The 20,406-nt window shown below is 47.4% G+C and overlaps 1 protein-coding gene across 4 annotated transcripts in view; it reads right to left on the minus strand.

The window, feature by feature from the left end:
• LOC147706699 (cullin-9-like) overlaps window positions 1-20,406 on the minus strand; it is a 354,395-nt gene that overhangs the window by 165,459 nt on the left and 168,530 nt on the right. For all 4 annotated transcript variants that reach the window (XM_086925838.1, XM_086925836.1, XM_086925837.1 and 1 more), the window contains exons 9-13: window positions 19,218-19,425; window positions 18,585-18,775; window positions 16,186-16,412; window positions 13,504-13,741; window positions 5,178-5,283 (exon numbers count right to left, since the gene is read on the minus strand). In XM_086925838.1, the coding sequence (XP_086781964.1) occupies window positions 5,178-5,283; window positions 13,504-13,741; window positions 16,186-16,412; window positions 18,585-18,775; window positions 19,218-19,425 (970 nt within the window). The remainder of the gene's footprint in view (window positions 1-5,177; window positions 5,284-13,503; window positions 13,742-16,185; window positions 16,413-18,584; window positions 18,776-19,217; window positions 19,426-20,406) is intronic.

Genomic DNA, 20,406 nt, shown 5'->3' on the forward strand with positions numbered 1-20,406 from the left:
CAAAGGGTTCTTCCAATCGGTATTACTTTTCTAAGTAACATATAGTCTCTCCGTCTTGGGATTGCAGCCTCCACAAGACACAATTGGTTGGTCATTTTTCTCCTTTTTCCCTCACCAGCTTCTGGGAAATGGTTGCCACAAGTGTCCCTCAAGGGAAAGAAGAATATTCCGGTAAGTGAAAATATAACATACTAGCAGGGAGTGATACCCTGACCTCTTTAGAACCATGCTCCCCCTTTCTGTCTTGAGCATGTTCCTCATCCGCTCATTAAGTGTGTTCCCGTCACCAGTACCCAGTTCTTGATGACGCTTGTGAAGAGTAGACCTCTTTAGTGGACTAGGACCCAAAATGTTCTCCCTCGTGTTACTATCCTGCCCTGGATCGCACCTTATCAGAGTTAAATAGTTAAACCTCTATTTGCAAAGGGTCTGTTCCCATGAGGCAGAGGGTCAAGACTGATTTGCATATGGCTGGGTGTAAACTGGGGTGGCGTGGTGAGCAAAAGAACAATGTATTGTTTGATTTGTTCTGCATTCTGCCCATCATCTGTGTGTCTTTCGATTATTACAAGAACTCATTTGTCAGAGGTGATTTCCTCCCAGAGCAGAAGGGAATCTTACCACCTCCCCCGACAGGTGTTATGTGACTGGGAAGGATGTGGGGTAAGCCAGTGCTCAGGAGCTCTGCTACTCTCGCCCTCGTTTTGAATTGCTGCTCCTGAATGAGCCCCAAGTGTAGGCTCTACACTTCCGGCTTGGTTCTGCCCCTCTACTTCTGCTTACGAACGGAACCCCCATAGCTGACGTCCGCAGGGCATCCATCGACTCTGTGGTATACGTGTCCCGCCTGATTCTTCCAAGCATCTCACCCCCTGTGGTCCAATGAGATGTTCCCCATCGAATGGCAGTTCTGAGTTGCTGCTGGACCTCCAGCCTAGAGCCCGATATGCAAAGCCCGGAGTGACGGAGGAGTGTGACCAAGGTGTTCGTACACCTGGTGGAAGTGGAGACCGTTTCCAAACCCATTCCCTCCACCCATTTCCTGAATTTGTTACGATGATGCTGGATGAACTCTTCATTCTCATTCCACTGAGCTCTGTATCAGCGTGTGAGGCAGCCTACACAATTGGGAGTGCACCAGTGTATGGCCCTCCAAACTAGTAGCCTTTTGATTGCTGCGTAAATGCGCTTAGCGTCTTTATCAGGTGGTGGGACATCACCTATCCCTTACGCAGAGACCCACTTGTAGGCCCCTGTGCACTTAGCAGAGAGTTAGGAGGTACATGACCACTGCTGCATATGGGATAAGATGGAGAGGGGTGTAACCTCCCTGGCCGAGGGCCCAGCTCTCCTGTGCTTTTGCCCAACTCTGCTTCCTCCCCTTTTTTCTGGGTGCTTTCACTTGCTTTTTTTTTCACGGCTTCCTCCTTTTTACCCCCATTTTTCTGATAGTATTCTCTTGCTTTTTCCTTGTTTTTTTACTTTTTCCGCCCTTTCCCCATTTTTCTGAGTGCTTTCTCCTGCTTTTACCTTTTTTTTTTTTTACTACTTCCTCCTTCCATTCCCCCCTATTGAGCAGGCCCCAGACACAGCTCTCCTGTGCTGCTGAACTGCTCTGCTTCCTCCCTGTCTTTTTTCCTGCTTTTACCTTGTTTTTACTGCTTTCTCCATCCTATCCCACCTTTTTTTCTGAGTGCTTTTGCTAATTTTTTATTGCTTTCTCCATTCTCTCTCACATTTTCCTGAGTGCTTCGTTCTGCTTTTGCCTCGCTTTTCACTGCTTTCTCCGTGAAGCAGTTAACAACTCCAGAGCTTCATGGGTGATTCACCTTGCTATATAAATCCTGAATGATTGATTGACCTACCCGGCCTTGACTAGCTCAGCAAAGATTTCAAGGACTGTTTTCAGTATCCTCGTGAGCTCTAATATCGAGAGCATTTCTAAAACAAAATAATTCTCTTCAGCCAAGATGTGGTTTCATCAACGTTATGATAGGCAGCTCCACTATATATTGCCCCCGTTAGGTGGTCGCATCATCAGGGGAGGCCTTTATAGGTAAATGATTTATATCTGGTCAATATCATAGTCCTCCCACGGGTCACCCCTGGGTTGGGAATGGATCAAACCCCTAATAATCACCTGGAGGGTTTTATGGACTCCCCCTGGTCTGAGTATGAATGTGGTGACCCCCTTAGGTGAGTATGCAGAGGTGAAAGGGGAGGTGGAGGTGCTGGAGGATGATGGGCAGGAGAAGTACAAGGAGGAGGCTAGTAGTCATGTACTTAAACAACTCTGGGGTTAGTATGGCCTCTGACAGAATTTTACTTTGGGAGTCATTTTCCATATGATGGATAGCGGACTTTGTTTCTCATTGTTTGGTCTTGCAGCTTTTTCAGGATTGGTCTTTCAGAGTTGTCTGAGACAAATGTGGAAGCAGGTCTTGACATCAAGGCTTTTTTGGCCACGGAAGAAGGTACAGGAATGGATGAGACCTTTGGCCTCGAAGGGTGTTGAGGTTCTCAGTGCCGGACGGTGTCTTCGGATCCGATCGCCGATGGGAATAGACATAATTCGGAGAAATATTTTCAGCTAAGATGCCTTTCTAAGAAGCCTACCAGAGCCCGAAATCAATCATACTCACGAGTCTAGGTGTGGCCTTTGTAGGAGACCAAGACTCCGCTGAAGTGAATGGAACCCCTTCTTCCTCCTCTTCATCAGTGACTGATGTACTGGAGCCACTCACTTCTGGCAATGTAAAGCTGAGAGGAAATGCCCTAAGACTCAACATCCTCTTCAGCGGTGTGGGGGTCCAGATACCCGTAGATGTCTTCGACTGCTTATACCTGCATCCTGAGGTGAGTCCAGTGTCTCAGAGAGAACACAGGATTTTTTAGACCGAAAGGCAAAGCAAGAAGCACACTTGGTGTCATTATGCTCTTGGGTCAGAAAAAGATTAGGTCAGCCCAGGAATATTTAGCGTGGCATTGAGGACATTTTGTGAATGGCGTTTGTGGACATTCTCGGACGTAAAAGACGGAAGATCGAGAACACGAGGCTCCAGAGGACCGTGGATGGCCCAAGGGACTGGGACCTGGAGGTGTGCAGTGAACTCCAAAGTTTATTGGTGTGGAGAAATATTAAAAGCGATACTCGCTGCAACCTTCTTTCTATGAGGTGGGAGTGGACAAAAAACTGTGAGGACCCAAAGCATGAACGTGAAACAAGTTGAATCCGGGTGTGCCATCAGTATACATTCAAACCTGATGGCGCATGAGATCAATGTAACAATGGAGCCCATTTGCACTGCCACCTAAAAGGAGGAGTCACACTACACATAGGGCTAGATGTAGGTAATTCCCATTTACAGACTCTTAAATACCAAATTTTACCGATTCTGTATTTAAGAGTCTGTAAATGGGAAGGGGCAGATGTAGGTAATCATAAAATCTGAATTACCGAATCTGTAAAATTCGGTATTTACTGATTCTGTAAATACAGAATCGGTATTGCCCATTGATTCCTATGGGCCTTGAAGCCCATAGGAATCAATGGGAAATACCGAATCGGTAAATACCGAATCCTACAAGGATGCAGGGGGTGTCACTTTGACACCCTCTAGCACACAAACATGCCCTAAGGGCATGTCTGTGTGTCACATTGCACAGGTGTGCATGCACAGATGTGCATGCACACCTGAATTCGGTATTTTACCACACAATAGGATTGTGTGGTAAAATACCGACTCTTAAGGGCCTGTGGCACTGTAAACCGTGCCACCCACATTTGTAATTACAGAATCGGTATATTTACCGATTAGGTAATTTTACCGAATCGGTAAATAAACCGATTCTGTATTTTCCAGCCCCCTACATCTGAAAACCCTAATACCGGTAGGAAACGGACGAAATCGGCCGTTTCCGACCGGTATTAGGGCTCCTACATCTGGCCCCTAGTGACTAAAAATCGTCTTCAAAGAGAACCAACTTGAAACGTTCGAGCCCTACACTAGATGGCAGGAGTGCCCAGAGCACGTGCATCTACAGCCAACCAAGCTACAAAAAAAAGAATTCAGTTATGTAGGAATGTGTTTTTTACGAACCAGTATCACTGCCGTTAGCACAGTGAAGGCACTATTATCCTGTGTGGGTATTTTCAAATCCAAAATAGCATTCCATCCTATTACTTGAAGCTATAAAGATTCAACCGCCTGCACAAGGAGCAGAGGAACGAGGACCTTTCATGCCTTCCTCGACTGGGGAGACTGAAAACCAGCAGTAAAGTTTGAAGAAGATGAAGAAAGACTTGCTGGTTCTCAACACCAGGCTGGCCCCAGCGTTTCCCAGATGAGGTGTCTATGTAGGGTGCAACAAGCAATGGGAGTCCTATTCATTGCAAAAGCATCAAATGTTACCTATTTGCCAGTGAAGGTAAAACAGGATTTCACCAGAGCGACAAACATTCTTGTGGCAGGGGAGAAGGAGAATGACCAACGTACACTTCTAAGGCATCAAAGCCACACAGGACCCTGGATTCACCCTTCACTACTGCAGGTCCTCAGAGAGAGCGAGGGGGCACCCAGACCACACGGCGTGCTGAGTCCATCTTCTGTCACTGCATATCTTCATTTACAGCGAGCACAGTATGGCGTCCCACGAAGGCAAAGCGCCTAGACCATGTTCCAATGCTCCATATCCTCACTGACAGGAAGGGAGTTTATGAGCTTCAGAGACATTGGAAGCACAAAGGAAACTAGTTACATCTTCCATCACTGCTGTGCTCTCTAACTGTGCATTCAGAGTGATTTAGTGCCATCAAGAGCAAGCACGTAACAGCTCCGTCTTGCATATCCTGCAGTGAGGGAGTTTGGAGGCCTTCAGTTGCACATAGGACACTATGTGGATCTTTCCATGTGTTCTTGTTGCTTTTGAATGTGTATCCCTTAGAAATTAAATTAAATGAAATGAAAAAGGATTTATAAAGCGCATGGTTACCCGGGAGCGTCCCAGCGCTTTCAAATGATCATTTAATCTTCTTGCCCTTACATCATCATGAGTCCTTTCTTTACCCTTCTCTCAAACGGGCTCATCACCTCAGCTGCAAAAGTTTTACCCTTATCAGCCAAAACAAGGGACGTCCTTCCGAGCCCGCCATGCACGTGATGTTTCGTTGGCCTTACCTCCCGATCATTATTGTGAGTTGCCATCGAAGACAAGCAGGGCTCGATGCTCTCGTGCCAGGGCAGCGCATCCTCTTGGTAGTTATCCAGGAACCTGTTCAAAATTCTGCAAAAAAAAGCAGAAACAAGAGGGTCAGAGAGAAATAAACCAATCTATGCTCAATGGGAAAGGCACCACAAAGATCTAGCGTTATGTCCTCGGCCCAACACAACCTGAACAGCCCGCATCACAGAAGCAAACATACGGGGGAAGACACGGATCATTAACACAACGCAAGTTGAAATGCAGCATCTTGAACTTGCACAGGATTCTTCAAGAGTGTACACTCATCAGGTCCTTCTTTCACAGTGTCGGCCCTTCAGACTGCTTTTTGCTCATAAAGCACTGAAACCTCATCTCAGTCTGCAGCAACTGGATGATCTACAAGCAATACTCGCCAGTATCTCTTCTACAGCCACCACAATTCTACCGGAGATTAACCACTGGAGCACCTTGTTACGGAGGCTATAGTTCAAATGAATGGAGTCATAGTTAGAAATGGGGTTTCTGGTTGTCTAAGGAACTCACGTAAGCCAGGCAGAACCCCCCACTCTAGTCATGGCAATTCATATACACATCAAAGATAACCTACGCTCACCCTCTCGTAGCTTGGCGCCAAGCAGGCAGGTTTGTTATAGGAGGCAATACGTAAAGCATATGTGCAACACACTCACACAGCAACATAATGAATACACCACAGAAGAGACTCCACACAGGATTATTTACTGATTTTTACAGATAAATACAGACAGAAAACAATGTTTCCTGATGTATTCCTTTTTAAAATGCGTAAAAATGCAGAAATGTGTGCTTTTAATGACTTTCCATGTATATATATGAGCAATGAGACAGCATGAGCAGTCTAAAAATAAGTTAAGATATCTTTAAATACAGGCACATGTTAAAATATATTTGTAGTAAATTGCTGCTATCTGCTTGTGATTATGTTTGGCCAGATTTGCCTGCTGAATTTGCTAAAACCTTTCAGGAATCACAGTATAAGGGCATGTTTATCAGTTAAATAAATGTGGAAATGCACCATTTTTTTTACTAGATTTATTCACAAACCACAATATAAATATGGATAAATACTAATAAGATGGCCAAAAAAAAAAGAAGAAATATGGATAAATACACACTGAAATGTAAAAAAATGTAATACCATAAACCCGAGAGCCCTAATTATACATAAAACCCAACTTAAAACAACATGAATCATAAATACTGTGCATACTATGCAAATACTGAGATAGGACTCATTATCCTGGACAATGCAAGAACCAAATCGACATGCATTATAGTTGTAATGCAAGTTAGAATAGGGGCTGTCCCATTGCGGGAACAGTATTGCAACTTCACCCCAAGCCCTGGAGTCATGGTACGATCCTTGGGAGGGAGGGGGTGTTACGGGTGTATACGTCCTCTCCCTGGCCCACACTGTTAAGATCCAGCTGCCTCCAGCTGCCTCTTCTGAAGCGCACCGCCTTCCCTCTTCTGAAGCTCACCCCTTCACTCTTCTGAAGCGCACCCCCTTCACTCTTCTGAAGCGCACCCCCTTCACTCTTCTGAAGCGCACCCCCTTCACTCTTCTGAAGCGCACCCCTTCACTCTTCTGAAGCTCACCCCCTTCACTCTTCTGAAGCTCACCCCCTTCACTCTTCTGAAGCGCACCCCCTTCACTCTTCTGAAGCTCACCCCTTCACTCTTCTGAAGCTCACCCCCTTCACTCTTCTGAAGCGCACCCCCTTCACTCTTCTCAAGCGCACCCCCTTCTCTCTTCTGAAGTGCACCCCTTCCCTCTTCTGAAGCGCACCGCCTTCCCTCTTCTGAAGCTCACCCCCTTCACTCTTCTGAAGTGCACCCCCTTCACTCTTCTGAAGCGCACCCCATTCCCTCTTCTGAAGCGCACCCCCTTCCCTCTTCTGAAGCGCACCCCCTTCCCTCTTCTGAAGCGCACCCCCTTCCCTCTTCTGAAGCGCACCCCCTTCCCTCTTCTGAAGCTCACCCCATTCCCTCTTCTGAAGCTCACCCTCTTCCCTCTTCTGAAGCGCACCCCCTTCCCTCTTCTGAAGCGCACCCCTTCCCTCTTCTGAAGCGCACCCCCTTCCCTCTTCTGAAGCGCACCCCCTTCCCTCTTCTGAAGCTCACCCCCTTCCCTCTTCTGAAGCGCACCCCCTTCCCTCTTCTGAAGCGCACCCCTTCCCTCTTCTGAAGCGCACCCCCTTCCCTCTTCTGAAGCGCACCCCCTTCCCTCTTCTGAAGCTCACCCCCTTCCCTCTTCTGAAGCTCAACCCCTTCCCTCTTCTGAAGCTCACCCCTTCCCTCTTCTGAAGCTCACCCCCTTCACTCTTCTGAAGCTCACCCCCTTCACTCTTCTGAAGATCACCCCCTTCACTCTTCTGAAGATCACCCCTTCACTCTTCTGAAGCTCACACCCTTCACTCTTCTGAAGCTCACACCCTTCACTCTTCTGAAGCTCACACCCTTCACTCGTCTGAAGCTCACCCCTTCACTCTTCTGAAGCGCACCCCCTTCACTCGTCTGAAGCTCACCCCCTTCACTCGTCTGAAGCTCACCCCCTTCACTCGTCTGAAGCTCACCCCTTCACTCTTCTGAAGCTCACCCCTTCACTCTTCTGAAGCGCACCCCCTTCACTCTTCTGAAGCGCACCCCCTTCACTCGTCTGAAGCTCACCCCCTTCACTCGTCTGAAGCTCACCCCTTCACTCTTCTGAAGCGCACCCCCTTCACTCTTCTGAAGCGCACCTCCTTCACTCTTCTGAAGAGCACCCCCTTCACTCTTCTGAAGCGCATCCCCTTCACTCTTCTGAAGAGCACCTTCTTCCCTCTTCTGAAGCTCACCCCCTTCACTCTTCTGAAGCGCACCCCCTTCACTCTTCTGAAGCGCACCCCCTTCACTCTTCTGAAGCTCACCCCTTCACTCTTCTGAAGCTCACCCCCTTCACTCTTCTGAAGCGCACCCCCTTCACTCTTCTGAAGCTCACCCCTTCACTCTTCTGAAGCTCACCCCTTCACTCTTCTGAAGCTCACCCCCTTCACTCTTCTGAAGCGCATCCCCTTCACTCTTCTGAAGCTCACCCCCTTCACTCTTCTGAAGCGCACCCCCTTCACTCTTCTGAAGCGCACCCCCTTCACTCTTCTGAAGCTCACCCCTTCACTCTTCTGAAGCTCACCCCTTCACTCTTCTGAAGCTCACCCCCTTCACTCTTCTGAAGCTCACCCCTTCTCTCTTCTGAAGCGCACCCCATTCCCTCTTCTGAAGAGCACCTTCTTCACTCTTCTGAAGAGCACCTTCTTCCCTCTTCTGAAGCTCACCCCCTTCACTCTTCTGAAGCGCACCCCCTTCACTCTTCTGAAGCGCACCCCCTTCACTCTTCTGAAGCTCACCCCTTCACTCTTCTGAAGCTCACCCCCTTCACTCTTCTGAAGCGCACCCCCTTCACTCTTCTGAAGCTCACCCCTTCACTCTTCTGAAGCTCACCCCTTCACTCTTCTGAAGCTCACCCCCTTCACTCTTCTGAAGCGCATCCCCTTCACTCTTCTGAAGCTCACCCCCTTCACTCTTCTGAAGCGCACCCCCTTCACTCTTCTGAAGCTCACCCCTTCACTCTTCTGAAGCTCACCCCTTCACTCTTCTGAAGCTCACCCCCTTCACTCTTCTGAAGCTCACCCCTTCTCTCTTCTGAAGCGCACCCCATTCCCTCTTCTGAAGAGCACCTTCTTCCCTCTTCTGAAGCTCACCCCATTCCCTCTTCTGAAGATCATCCTATCTCTCTTCTGAAGCTCACCCCCTTCACTCGTCTGAAGCTCACACCCTCCACTCTTCTGAAGCTCACCCCCTTCTCTCTTCTGAAGCTCACCCCCTTCACTCTTCTGAAGCTCACCCCCTTCACTCTTCTGAAGCTCACCCCTTTCTCTCTTCTGAAGCTCACCCCCTTCACTCTTCTGAAGCGCATCCCCTTCACTCTTCTGAAGCTCACCCCCTTCACTCTTCTGAAGCGCACCCCCTTCACTCTTCTGAAGCTCACCCCTTCACTCTTCTGAAGCTCACCCCTTCACTCTTCTGAAGCTCACCCCCTTCACTCTTCTGAAGCTCACCCCTTCTCTCTTCTGAAGCGCACCCCATTCCCTCTTCTGAAGAGCACCTTCTTCCCTCTTCTGAAGCTCACCCCATTCCCTCTTCTGAAGATCATCCTATCTCTCTTCTGAAGCTCACCCCCTTCACTCGTCTGAAGCTCACACCCTCCACTCTTCTGAAGCGCACCCCCTTCACTCGTCTGAAGCTCACCCCCTTCACTCGTCTGAAGCTCACCCCTTCACTCTTGTGAAGCGCACCCCCTTCACTCTTCTGAAGCGCACCTCCTTCACTCTTCTGAAGAGCACCCCCTTCACTCTTCTGAAGCTCACCCCCTTCACTCTTCTGAAGCGCACCCCCTTCACTCTTCTGAAGCTCACCCCTTCACTCTTCTGAAGCTCACCCCTTCACTCTTCTGAAGCTCACCCCCTTCACTCTTCTGAAGCGCATCCCCTTCACTCTTCTGAAGCTCACCCCCTTCACTCTTCTGAAGCGCACCCCCTTCACTCTTCTGAAGCGCACCCCTTCACTCTTCTGAAGCTCACCCCCTTCACTCTTCTGAAGCTCACCCCTTCTCTCTTCTGAAGCGCACCCCATTCCCTCTTCTGAAGCGCACCCCCTTCCCTCTTCTGAAGAGCACCTTCTTCCCTCTTCTGAAGCTCACCCCATTCCCTCTTCTGAAGATCATCCTATCTCTCTTCTGAAGCTCACCCCCTTCACTCGTCTGAAGCTCACACCCTCCACTCTTCTGAAGCTCACCCCCTTCTCTCTTCTGAAGCTCACCCCCTTCACTCTTCTGAAGCTCACCCCCTTCCCTCTTCTGAAGCTCACCCCCTTCATTCTTCTGAAGCTCACCCCCTTCACTCTTCTGAAGCAGCCTTCTTACGGATTGCAAGTTATGACACAACCTTTGCAGAGGGAATCTCGTAAGGACGCTCCAGGTTCACATCTTTAGAGGTGTCCAGAATGCTTGCATTCTGGAGAGCCACGTAATCTGCAGAAACTGTGTGGGAAGTGAGCAGCAGATTGGTTGCTTCCCTTCCGTCATCGTTGTCACGTGGTATGACTTGGGATATTTGGACGCAGTTCTGTACTCAAACAAAAAATATCATCCAAACTTTGCCTTTGCTTGTCTATGGCCAAGGAATGATCCAAGATACCTCCCTCCCTTTACAGAGCCTCTCCCACCAGTGTCTATGAATCCCACTTGAGCGCTGCAATATGGCCTTTGTGTTAAGCATAGGCTTCGAAGTTGTGTCCCCGTCAATGAAGTGGCAACTGGCCAGGGCTAGGCTCTAGCTGAGTCTGGGGGAGTAACCGCCAGAGTAAGTCTGGGATCAGTTAGTAGGAAGGAAGAATCTGCTGGTGCCGTCCTACGCTGGGCCCAGAGAACACATTATATTACACAGTTAATAAGAAATTAAGTGTTGATCGAGGTTTCGCACAAAATGTTCAATTAAAAAGTACATCAAAGGGGAGGAGCCAAGCCGTAGACCGCGATGGCCGCCTAGGCACTCAGCCCCGCCGACCTCGTTGTTTTGTGCACGGATCCTGAATTTTATCCTGACCCCGAGACGCATTCCTATGAAGGAGAAGTGTGGCGGCGCTCGGTGATGTGCTCCCGAACTCTCCATCAGCCGTAGATCCGGAGAAATGCTCTTGCCGCATATCAGGACCTCCATGGCTGCTGGTCCGGGGCTTTGCGTGCGAGGAACGGCCGGCCCCCGATACCATGGTGATGGTTGCCTGTGACGGGGAGGAGCCGGCTGCCCGGAGTGATCCGCCCGCATGGTTTGCCTCTTGCTACGATCTCCGGCCCACCCAGTGGGTTGAGTGCCGGTGGCGCATTGAGGAACCGGGGGATTACACTTCATTTGGGATTTTTCGTCTGTGCATTGCTCGGCTGTTCCCTGCATTTCTCCCGAAGTAAGTCTGAGCGCCATTTTGTTCGCCGAGGGATCGGTGTTTGAGACTTGGGGGCACTGGTGTGTGATTGAGACCCTGACACCGCTGAAGCTGCCTTCGTGTCATTTTCTGCAAACATCATGGAGTTTGCCACTTTCGCAATTGTGACTCACTTGTGCTCTGATGGGGGGCGAGAGGATGCCCGGCCAGATGCGTGGGTCAGTGACACCCTTATTAACATGGCGGAGCTTGCTGAAGAGCCAATGGTAGGGATGAGCGCCGTGGATTGTGCTCATGGGACGTCGCCAGGGGTCCGGGATGTAATGATTGCCCTCGGTGCCCTTCGTGGCGCCATGGTCTGCAGTGCTCGCGCTCTGGGACGCAAATTGGAGGCCATTGCCCCGGTAGCTGGACACGCCTTCGTGGACTATCCGCGCGCTCAGGACATTATGCCACACCCTACACTTGAGCGGTGGGCTAAGTTCTTTCCAGTGGATATGGCGTTTTGGGGGGCCAGTCTCCCATGATGACAACGGAACTATCGGCTGTCGCTAGGGATTGGGGACTGGTGCCGTTCGTGGACCTTTCATTTGGCACCCTTCACAGCACACTGTTGCTTACGGCGGACGTTGGAAAACAACCCACTGGCCTCTCCTTGTCGCCCACGTTCATCATCATGGCGGCTGGTTGGATGTACTTTGCTGGTGCAATCGATCGCACGGGGCAGGGCTGAGTCTGCTTCATTGATTGATGGTGTTGGTTTACCTGGTGACTACGAGGGGCGCGCACTGTTATGACTGCCACTGCTCTCGCTTCTGTGTCGACTTTGTGGTTCTGGGCTCGGGGGGTGGATTACTGGGTGCTGACATACTGATTTTTCTCCTCATCTGCTTTCTTTCTTTCTTCCTTTCTAACTTACTACATTTCGGGTCTCTTATTTAGGGCGACAGGCACACTGCTGGGGGGGGGGTAGGCTGTGGCCTTCTGCAGGGGTGCGGGATGGGGGTTGGGGGGGGGGGGGGGGGGGTATGATTTTTCTTTGTAGCTCTTTGTTTCTTCCTTGGTTCTATGGCCCTTTTTTCTTTTTCTTTTTCTGTATTACCGTTCCTTAGGGTCTCTGCAGTGTTTTCGGTTTTGAGGGATGGGGCGTTGGTGTACTATGATACGTGAATGTGTTGGGATTCATCCTGATTTGTACGCGTAGCCCTTTTTCCCTACTGCATTCGTGTTGCTTGTTGACCTCTCCCTTTGTGCGGACTACCTGCAGGACCTGGAACGATTGCTTGATAGTGATCCTGTGATTTAAAGATTTGAAAACGAACCTTCATTACTCCTGACTGCCTACACACATGTTTGCTCATATGTTCTGTCCTGCCTTTACGGGAACTCCTAACCGTGTGCTGCTATGTTTTTCTATTATTGCTTTGCTATTATCATGACTTCTTTAGTGGCCGGCCAGGTGGTTGTAGGCCTCTGCCTGTAATTGCTCGCATTCATAATAAAGGTTCACCAAAAATTTAAAAAAAAAAAAAAAAAAGTACATCAAATTTGAGTCTGGCATAGTAAGTTAAATTCATATCCTTCAATCTGGAGCTAAAAAAGTGACCGCTCCCATTTTAATTGCCATAGGATTCTTTGCTCACCAATACAGAAAGAAATGCTGAACAGGATTATACCATACTTGGCCTGAACAAAAAGTACCCTACCCTTAAGAATAAATACCAAAAACATACCTGATTTTGCCTTTGGGGTCTCGGACCAGGGAGCTGTGTTTGGAGCCCCCAGCACACCCGGAGGTCCACAAAGCTTAGCAAAGAAACAAGCGAAAGCATCCAGGGCCCATACTGGATCTTCTACAGAGACAGTGGACCTGGAACCGGGTCCGTGGCAAATCCAACATGCGTCCTCTTGTTACCCAGAGTGCACAAATTCTATGGGAGGGTTTGAGAACCCTTGAGGGAAAAAAGCATGCATGAAGGCCATGCACAGCGGGGGCTCTCCACCCGTGACAGCAAGGTTGGTGGCTAGCTACACATGATGAAAACATACTCCAGCAGAGATCAAGGACCTAAATACTGCCACATACAGCCAATCAGTTCACCCCCAGATCAAGAGAGAGAGAAAACAGAGACTGCGTTCAAGGACTGACTTGCTGCTGTACTGAGCCAGCATGCCAATAAATTAAGGACAACTCCAAGACCAGGACTCTTTACCCAGTACCAACCGCTCATCTCACTAAACGGGCAATCTGTAGGCATAACACTCCCAAAGCTAGGGCAGCATTACCTGAGGATTCCAAGCTGGATGGTCTTCTCCGTCCGAAGCTGCTCAAGGTTTCTCAGCAGCATCAGGAACCAGTTGCGGTCTTTGAGGAGCTCAGGAATCTCATGTTCCACAGACGCAGAATCATCACAGATAAGGCGCTCCAGGGCAAGAATGATCTCTTTTGGTAGACTGATCTCCTTCAAACTGACAGATAACTTCTTCAGATCTTTACCCTTGAGGTAAAAAGGTGAGCTGGAATCTGCAAGACACAAGCAAGATGCTATGTACACAAATGTGGCATCATACTGCAATAGCAAATGGGAAGCAAGAAGACAAAGCTATCTGTCTAGAACCTCAGTGCTCCAGTGCTGATATCTTTGATAAGAGTCAAAAGCTTCTGAAACATTTCAGGTTGACAAGCTGAGAGCGTTTGGTCCATGATTATTCCTCCAGTACAAACAGTATTTGTTATCTTTAAGCTAATGGGTGAATCGACAAAACACACCTCAGCTTGTACGATCCATGTGCAGGCAGAACATAAACTCTCAAATTTACAACAGCCTCACCTAGGAGGAAAAAGATGCAGCACAGGTGAATCTATTAAATATTACTGCTAGATAAATTCAGCAACAAGTGAAAAATACACATGATTTTGAAATAGAAAAAGCTGTCTGCAAAGAGTTGATGGTTGGAGGTCTTCTTTAGTCAACATTATCTCTGCAAGAATGCATCAACCAATGTAGGCCGCATGCTCAGAGCCTTCAGTGCTGGCATCAAGTGGCAGTGGATGTAGGTATGTTGTATGTACATTGTGTCAACATTGCAAGCAGAGTGCTCTTTACAGAGTGAAGTGTGACTGGAGCGGTATCTGGTTTGTGGACTCTTACTGCTTCATAATGCAGTGTACTTTAAAGTGTGCAATCTCTGCTCCTTCCTCAGGGGTCGATTACCCTTCATGGATACAGGGATGTAGTTGTGTTAGTTCATTTCTCTTGCACTTCTTCATCTCCAATCTGATGGTCTCCTGGCTGTGGGTGTGCGGAGCGCCACCTGAGTTGGTGCGATTGTCAGCCAGATAGGAACGGGTGCCGGCTGTGATGGCTTTAAGGATGATGCAGTTAGTTGTATGAATGCTAACTACCTGCAAGTGGAACCAGTGAGGTTCCATTCGAGTGGGGGCCTCTTATCCCTCTCTTTGGGTGGTAACAGGCCATTCTGGGAAAAATATCCTCTTCTCGGGAAAAGTCCTTGGCAGAACTTCTCAATTTGTATAGGAAAAAAATAAGCTACAAGAGAGAAAAGCAACTGAACGATTTGGCAGTCCCATACAAAGACCGTGCTATTACTAGGAAATCAAAGTAAAGGCATAAGTGCAAACGCTACACAGGCACAGAGAGAAGGCCACTACTTGAAGCAGCTGTGAGAGTGACCACCTCTGGATTCACACTGAGACAGAGTGGGAGACATCTGTGCCAATAATCCTACAGCCTCGGGAAAATCTAGGCATTGCCAATGCTACTTCCGAATGCCAATATAAAATATCTGTTTGAGATGTGTCTACTAGGAGACGTGCCTCAGAATGTAAAAGTGTAATCAGGGCAGCTGTTTCTTGGAGATAGCGAACCTCTAAAGAGAAGCCCAAGGCCCTTCCCACGCAGAACGGTGGCATTCACTTTTCACACTTTTTAAAAATAATATTTTATGCAAACGTTTTCTCTTTATTAATATTAATCTTAAATCAAAATATTGCACAGGCAAGATAAGAATGTCAAAAACCTTCCTTAATCGAAGATACAGATAAACAATAAACAGTAGGCCAAATTTCATTGCTGCACCAGACCCCATGAACTAGGCCGTTACGCAGGAGACACAATCACACAAGTACAGGCAAAGGTGATCAAACAACCAGTCGCTCCAACACTTTCTCCCGAATCACTTACACTAGTGCCCTAGGCCAAGATCCACTCTGTATTTGGTGCCCAAATTCGAATGCCTTTCACCTTGCTTTTTACCTTTCCAAGCATACAATGCCCTTTCCAAACCATAGCTTGGCAACAAACACGATAGCCACTGATGGAAGATGGCAGGCAGAGTCTAACCCGGCTGATGCAATAAATACACAGTCTGAACATAGTCCTAGCCACAAATACAAAGGATTGGGACAGTTTGGTAGCTTCACTATGTATCCCTAACAGGATTAGTTGGGGAGGTACACAAGTTTTAACTCATTGCTCCAGCTGACCTCAACTGCCGCCTCCACTGCCACCATCCGATCAGACGTTCTGCCTGCACATACCCCTCGCAACGCCAAAAGCAGAATAGCCTTCTCCTACCTTGTACCCAAAACTTGCAACAAAATCCCTCTACGCATAAGAGCCTCCTCCTCACTTCTGATATCCTGCAAGAAGCAGACGTCCTGGTTCTTTAACTAACACCCGGCAGATGACCTACACCCCTGCTCCAGCGCTGGATACCCTCCGGGTGAGAACGGCGCTTTACAAATCCAACTAACATAACATAGGAGGACTTAAGCGTGACCTTTCAATGCTGTTGTGTAGAACAACTATTAAAAATTTCACAGAATCCAAAACAGTTCTGGATGGTTTATCCAAACAGTTGATCCTATGCCCAAATCCTGCAACTGCCCCTCCTAAATCAAGAAGATGTGGCCGAGAGGAAACAAACCAGTGTGTCACCTTTTACCTGACAAGTCAGACTCAGTGCTGTCCACATCCACCGGCAGCTTGTGTTCAGCGAGGCGGTTCTTGATGATCAGGGAAAGCATCTCACTTTGGGGGCTGGCCATGCTCTCACAGCAGCTCTGAAGTACCATATGGATGCCACAGTTCATCAGTTGTTCTGCCAGACCTCTGTGACTGTTTATTAACATATTCACCACTAAAAGACCATTCTCCACCGCCGAGAGGCACCTGTAAGAAGAGGACAGAGGAGAGGTCAATTCTGTCACTGTGTCATCTGAAGATCAGCAGCTACTGTGGCTAAAATGACAGAACAGTAAAATGTTTGTGAGTAAAGGAAAAAGAAAGTTTTACAACTCTAAAACTATGTACTGTTTGCAAATCCCATGCTCTTGTAGGATTGGCCAAAAGCAGCAAATAACCCAAGATTCAGTTACAAAACATAGTGCTTTCCATATAATAGAAACACGGTCTCTCTGCTTCTAGAGTGTACAGAGGCTTCTGCAGTCGACGGACAGGCTCTAGACAAACTCTAGGTCGGTCACTGCTTCTTTCACGTGACATCAAATTGATTATTCACTGAGAATGTGTGTAACAATTTGGTGCATCATACCAATAAATTGCAAAGATGAATGTGGTCTTTTAGGCTAACACTCAATCTTTTACTTGTTTACTGTTTGGACAAGCTATCCCATTCATTTAAGAAGGACTCATCCTGTACCTTAGAAAGAGTTCAAATTTGGAGGTAATGATCAGAACAATCAGCTGATGATTGCGGATTGGAGGCAGCTGCAGAGACGTCACCTTTATCAAGACACCGCTAAATGCACTGTAACACGTGATCTTTAAGACTCAACTGTGGCAGTTGCAGTATTTCTGGAAACACCTTTGGGGAAGCACTGAGGGTGGAGACCTCTCTCACAACACAACACAGAACAGAAGACAAGAGTGCATGGCAGAAACTACCTGGAAGATTTTGAAGGATACACTGGAGCACCCCAGTGACTGCCCCAGTTAACTCCGGAGCCATTCTGTCCCGTCAGTCTCAATGGCACAAGTCAATGCGTGGAATGCTATGTCTGGGAACAGGATTAAGGTTGGTCTAGCGTTACGGAGGTTAAGTAGGCTCCAACGGTGACAACTGGAGTCATTTGCCACTGATGAATTGAGCCCCCTGTACTACTGAACCCCAAAACAAATGCTTTGTACTTCACTCCTAATGGTAACGACTCAAGCGAGCCAACGATAACTCCACATACTAGTTTAAAATAGAAATTCTTGGCCAAATACTACCCAATAAATGAATGTCCAGGCAGTGCTTTAGTCTTACAAAAGAAAATTACAATGCTACACAAAATATATATATATATATATATATATATATATATATATATATATATATATATACACATTGTGCTTTAACAATAAATCAAGAAAAGCACAACTCATTAGCTCTTCCCAAACAGAGATCGGAGTCTAAACATACCCCATGAAGATCACCTGCACCTCTGTGTTCCAATTTGGCCACTAGTCTGGGAGTGAACGGGGTCTGGAATAAAGGTGGACATTTTTTTGCTTGTCTTCTGAAGAAAAACAATCATATTTTCACTAGATCAATTATTTCCTGTCCCTAAGTGTTGTCCAGCTACCACTAGTGGAATTCTTTTTCAACTGACTGAAGATTTGCCGGCTCATTAGACAGGGTAAGATGTGGACGTTCTTCTGAGCTGACAATTCTTAAAGCAGGAGCATTCTCCTAGACAGGTAAGAGAGAGAATGGAGCACTGCCCCACACACAGATGCATTGGTTTATATGAGCGCTTTCACAACCATTCCTTCTTGAAGCAGGTGGACAGCCCTGTGCTAGGGTGTTTGTGTTGTGCAATGTTCAGATTTGAAGAACACGTTGCTTACCTTCGGCAATACTTTATCTGGTAGAGACTATCTAGCCAGAGATTCCTTACCATTGCGTATCCCAAGGCATCAGACTGGATCCGCTATATTGCAAATCTGATTAATCTGATAACATTTCTACTGTCAAAGTTAAACGAAGGGGAACGCTCAGACAAGTCAAGAAGCATCTGTTCCAAGTCCTAGTTGGCCCTTTGATTTATTGACTGGGGTGTTCCCTATGGGAATGTCTGAGACCAACACTTACTCCATTTAGAATGAAAATCATTTTTAAAGCACCATTTCACTTTTTATTGTGACAACGGAATAATCCAGAACTCATGACGGTGGATGGTTCCTCCACGGATGGAGAAGGCAACAATGAAATGAAACCTGAACTTTAGCCCACAGGGACCGACATGAAAAGACATCCAATGCCCAGTTTCACTAGAGATAGGGATGAACTTACAAATGTAAAAAGAGGCAAAATTTGACGCTGCTGGAGGTTCTTACCCAGGGGTGGCAAGCATCTTCGTAATAGCGGCGGGGATGACACAGAGCAAACTGTCAGAATCTGGGCTGGCGGCAGAGCCGATGCTAGCAAAGATCTCACGCATCACCTGAGCATCCGCATGGCTGAGCTGATAGGCTTTCGAAGAACTATGAAGCTGGAGGTTTTCAGCACCTGTCAACACCTTCAGGACCTGAAAACAGAGAGAAAAGAGAAGCATGAACAAGCCTACAGGTTCAAGTGTTCCTTTCTGCTTATCCACAGGTAACAATTCAACATTAATTGGTGTTTTTCTTGTAACGTTTGTTGTTCTACAAATTGAGTTTTGCTTCTAAAACATTTGAGAAGCACTGAGTTAGAAGTGTCCATCAAAGGTTACTTTGCAAGAAGAGAAAAACAGTGTATGCCCTGTAATTCTGTTTTTAACCATTCTGCAATAAGTAGATAAATAGAGGCAATCAAGTTAGGGTGAAGCAATCTAGGTTTTCAGGTGAAGTTGTTCCACAGTCCCTAAACTATTGCCGAACATCCACAATGATGACAAACCTCACAAAGAAGCACACTCCTCTCCTTTGTCCTCCTTCACAACCACATTACTTCTGGGGAAGTGTAAGGAATAAAATGCTGGCACCTACCGCCAGGGCAGCTTGCTGGACAGACGCGGAGCTCGAATGTTCTTCCATGCCGGCCAGCACAGCTCTGACTCCGCCTTCTGTGGCAAAGGGGACTCTCCAGTCGAACTTCCGCATCAGTCTGTAGACTGACTGCAGAACCATCACCATCACTTTCTTCTCCTTCACCTGGTTAGTTAACAGATCCACCAGCATCTTCACCATCCTCTCCCTAAAGACATGATTTAGAGATCAGCGTTCGGTTCTTTGATAAACTTGTTGCATATCAACATAAACCACAAAGCGCCTACCAGCTAATTAGAACTAAGGATATCATTACATTACATGACCTGGTATATTTTTGCCACAGAATTCTAAACGGAAAAGGTCTTCGAAACCTTCGATTAAACTCTATTGGCTCAATCGCAATCTTAGATCGTCTGGAACAGCTAAAGTGACGATTTCCAAGGATCACTGAGCTCGTCTGGGTGGCAGATCCTTTAGTCTACTTTCTGATAAAACGTGAAACCTTCTACCCCGGGATCTCAGTATGAAGCCCTCAGAAGTGCTTTTTCGTAGGAATTTGAAAACCTGGTTCTTCAGGCAATTCACAGTTGTTTAGTGACTATGGTTGACTTGTTGTATACTTCTGACTGACAGAAAAGGAGAAAACCTAGCGGGGGACACTCCGTATTTGAGTAACCTGGCTCTTTACAAATTTCTAACATAACATCACATTACATGTACTGTTGTCACCTTGCACTGCTCTAAACCAATATTTCAATAGGTCTCGAACTGAACGAACCTGTGGGCAGATCTCGTACAAAGGAGCCAGGATAATTAACATGCTGGGCCGTCAAAATCAACTGCCTCGCAAAAGAAGGAAAATATGAATAACTCTGTAAGCGTGTGTTCATAATCTGCAGGGCTGTAGATTCACGAGCTCTGCATATCCTGCCATCTACTCCTGAGCTCGGTCGCTTCAAGGTTGTTTTTGTTTGAAGGAGTCTTTCCAGACATAAGATGTACTATAACTCCTGCATTAGTGGGCAATGCGTACGAGCACCAACTCCATCGAACATTGTTTTTCGCACAGTGGGTGGATGTATGTATGGAACGCTGAGTCAAAGTGGCATGGCGAACAAGCATATTCTTAGTGGTGAGAAGAGAGATCGGCATGGTGGCCTCATGCCCACGCAGTCATGAATGATAA

This window comes from Lissotriton vulgaris, chromosome 6 (assembly GCF_964263255.1).
Source record: "Lissotriton vulgaris chromosome 6, aLisVul1.2, whole genome shotgun sequence".
In the NCBI taxonomy this organism is placed as follows: domain Eukaryota; kingdom Metazoa; phylum Chordata; class Amphibia; order Caudata; family Salamandridae; genus Lissotriton; species Lissotriton vulgaris.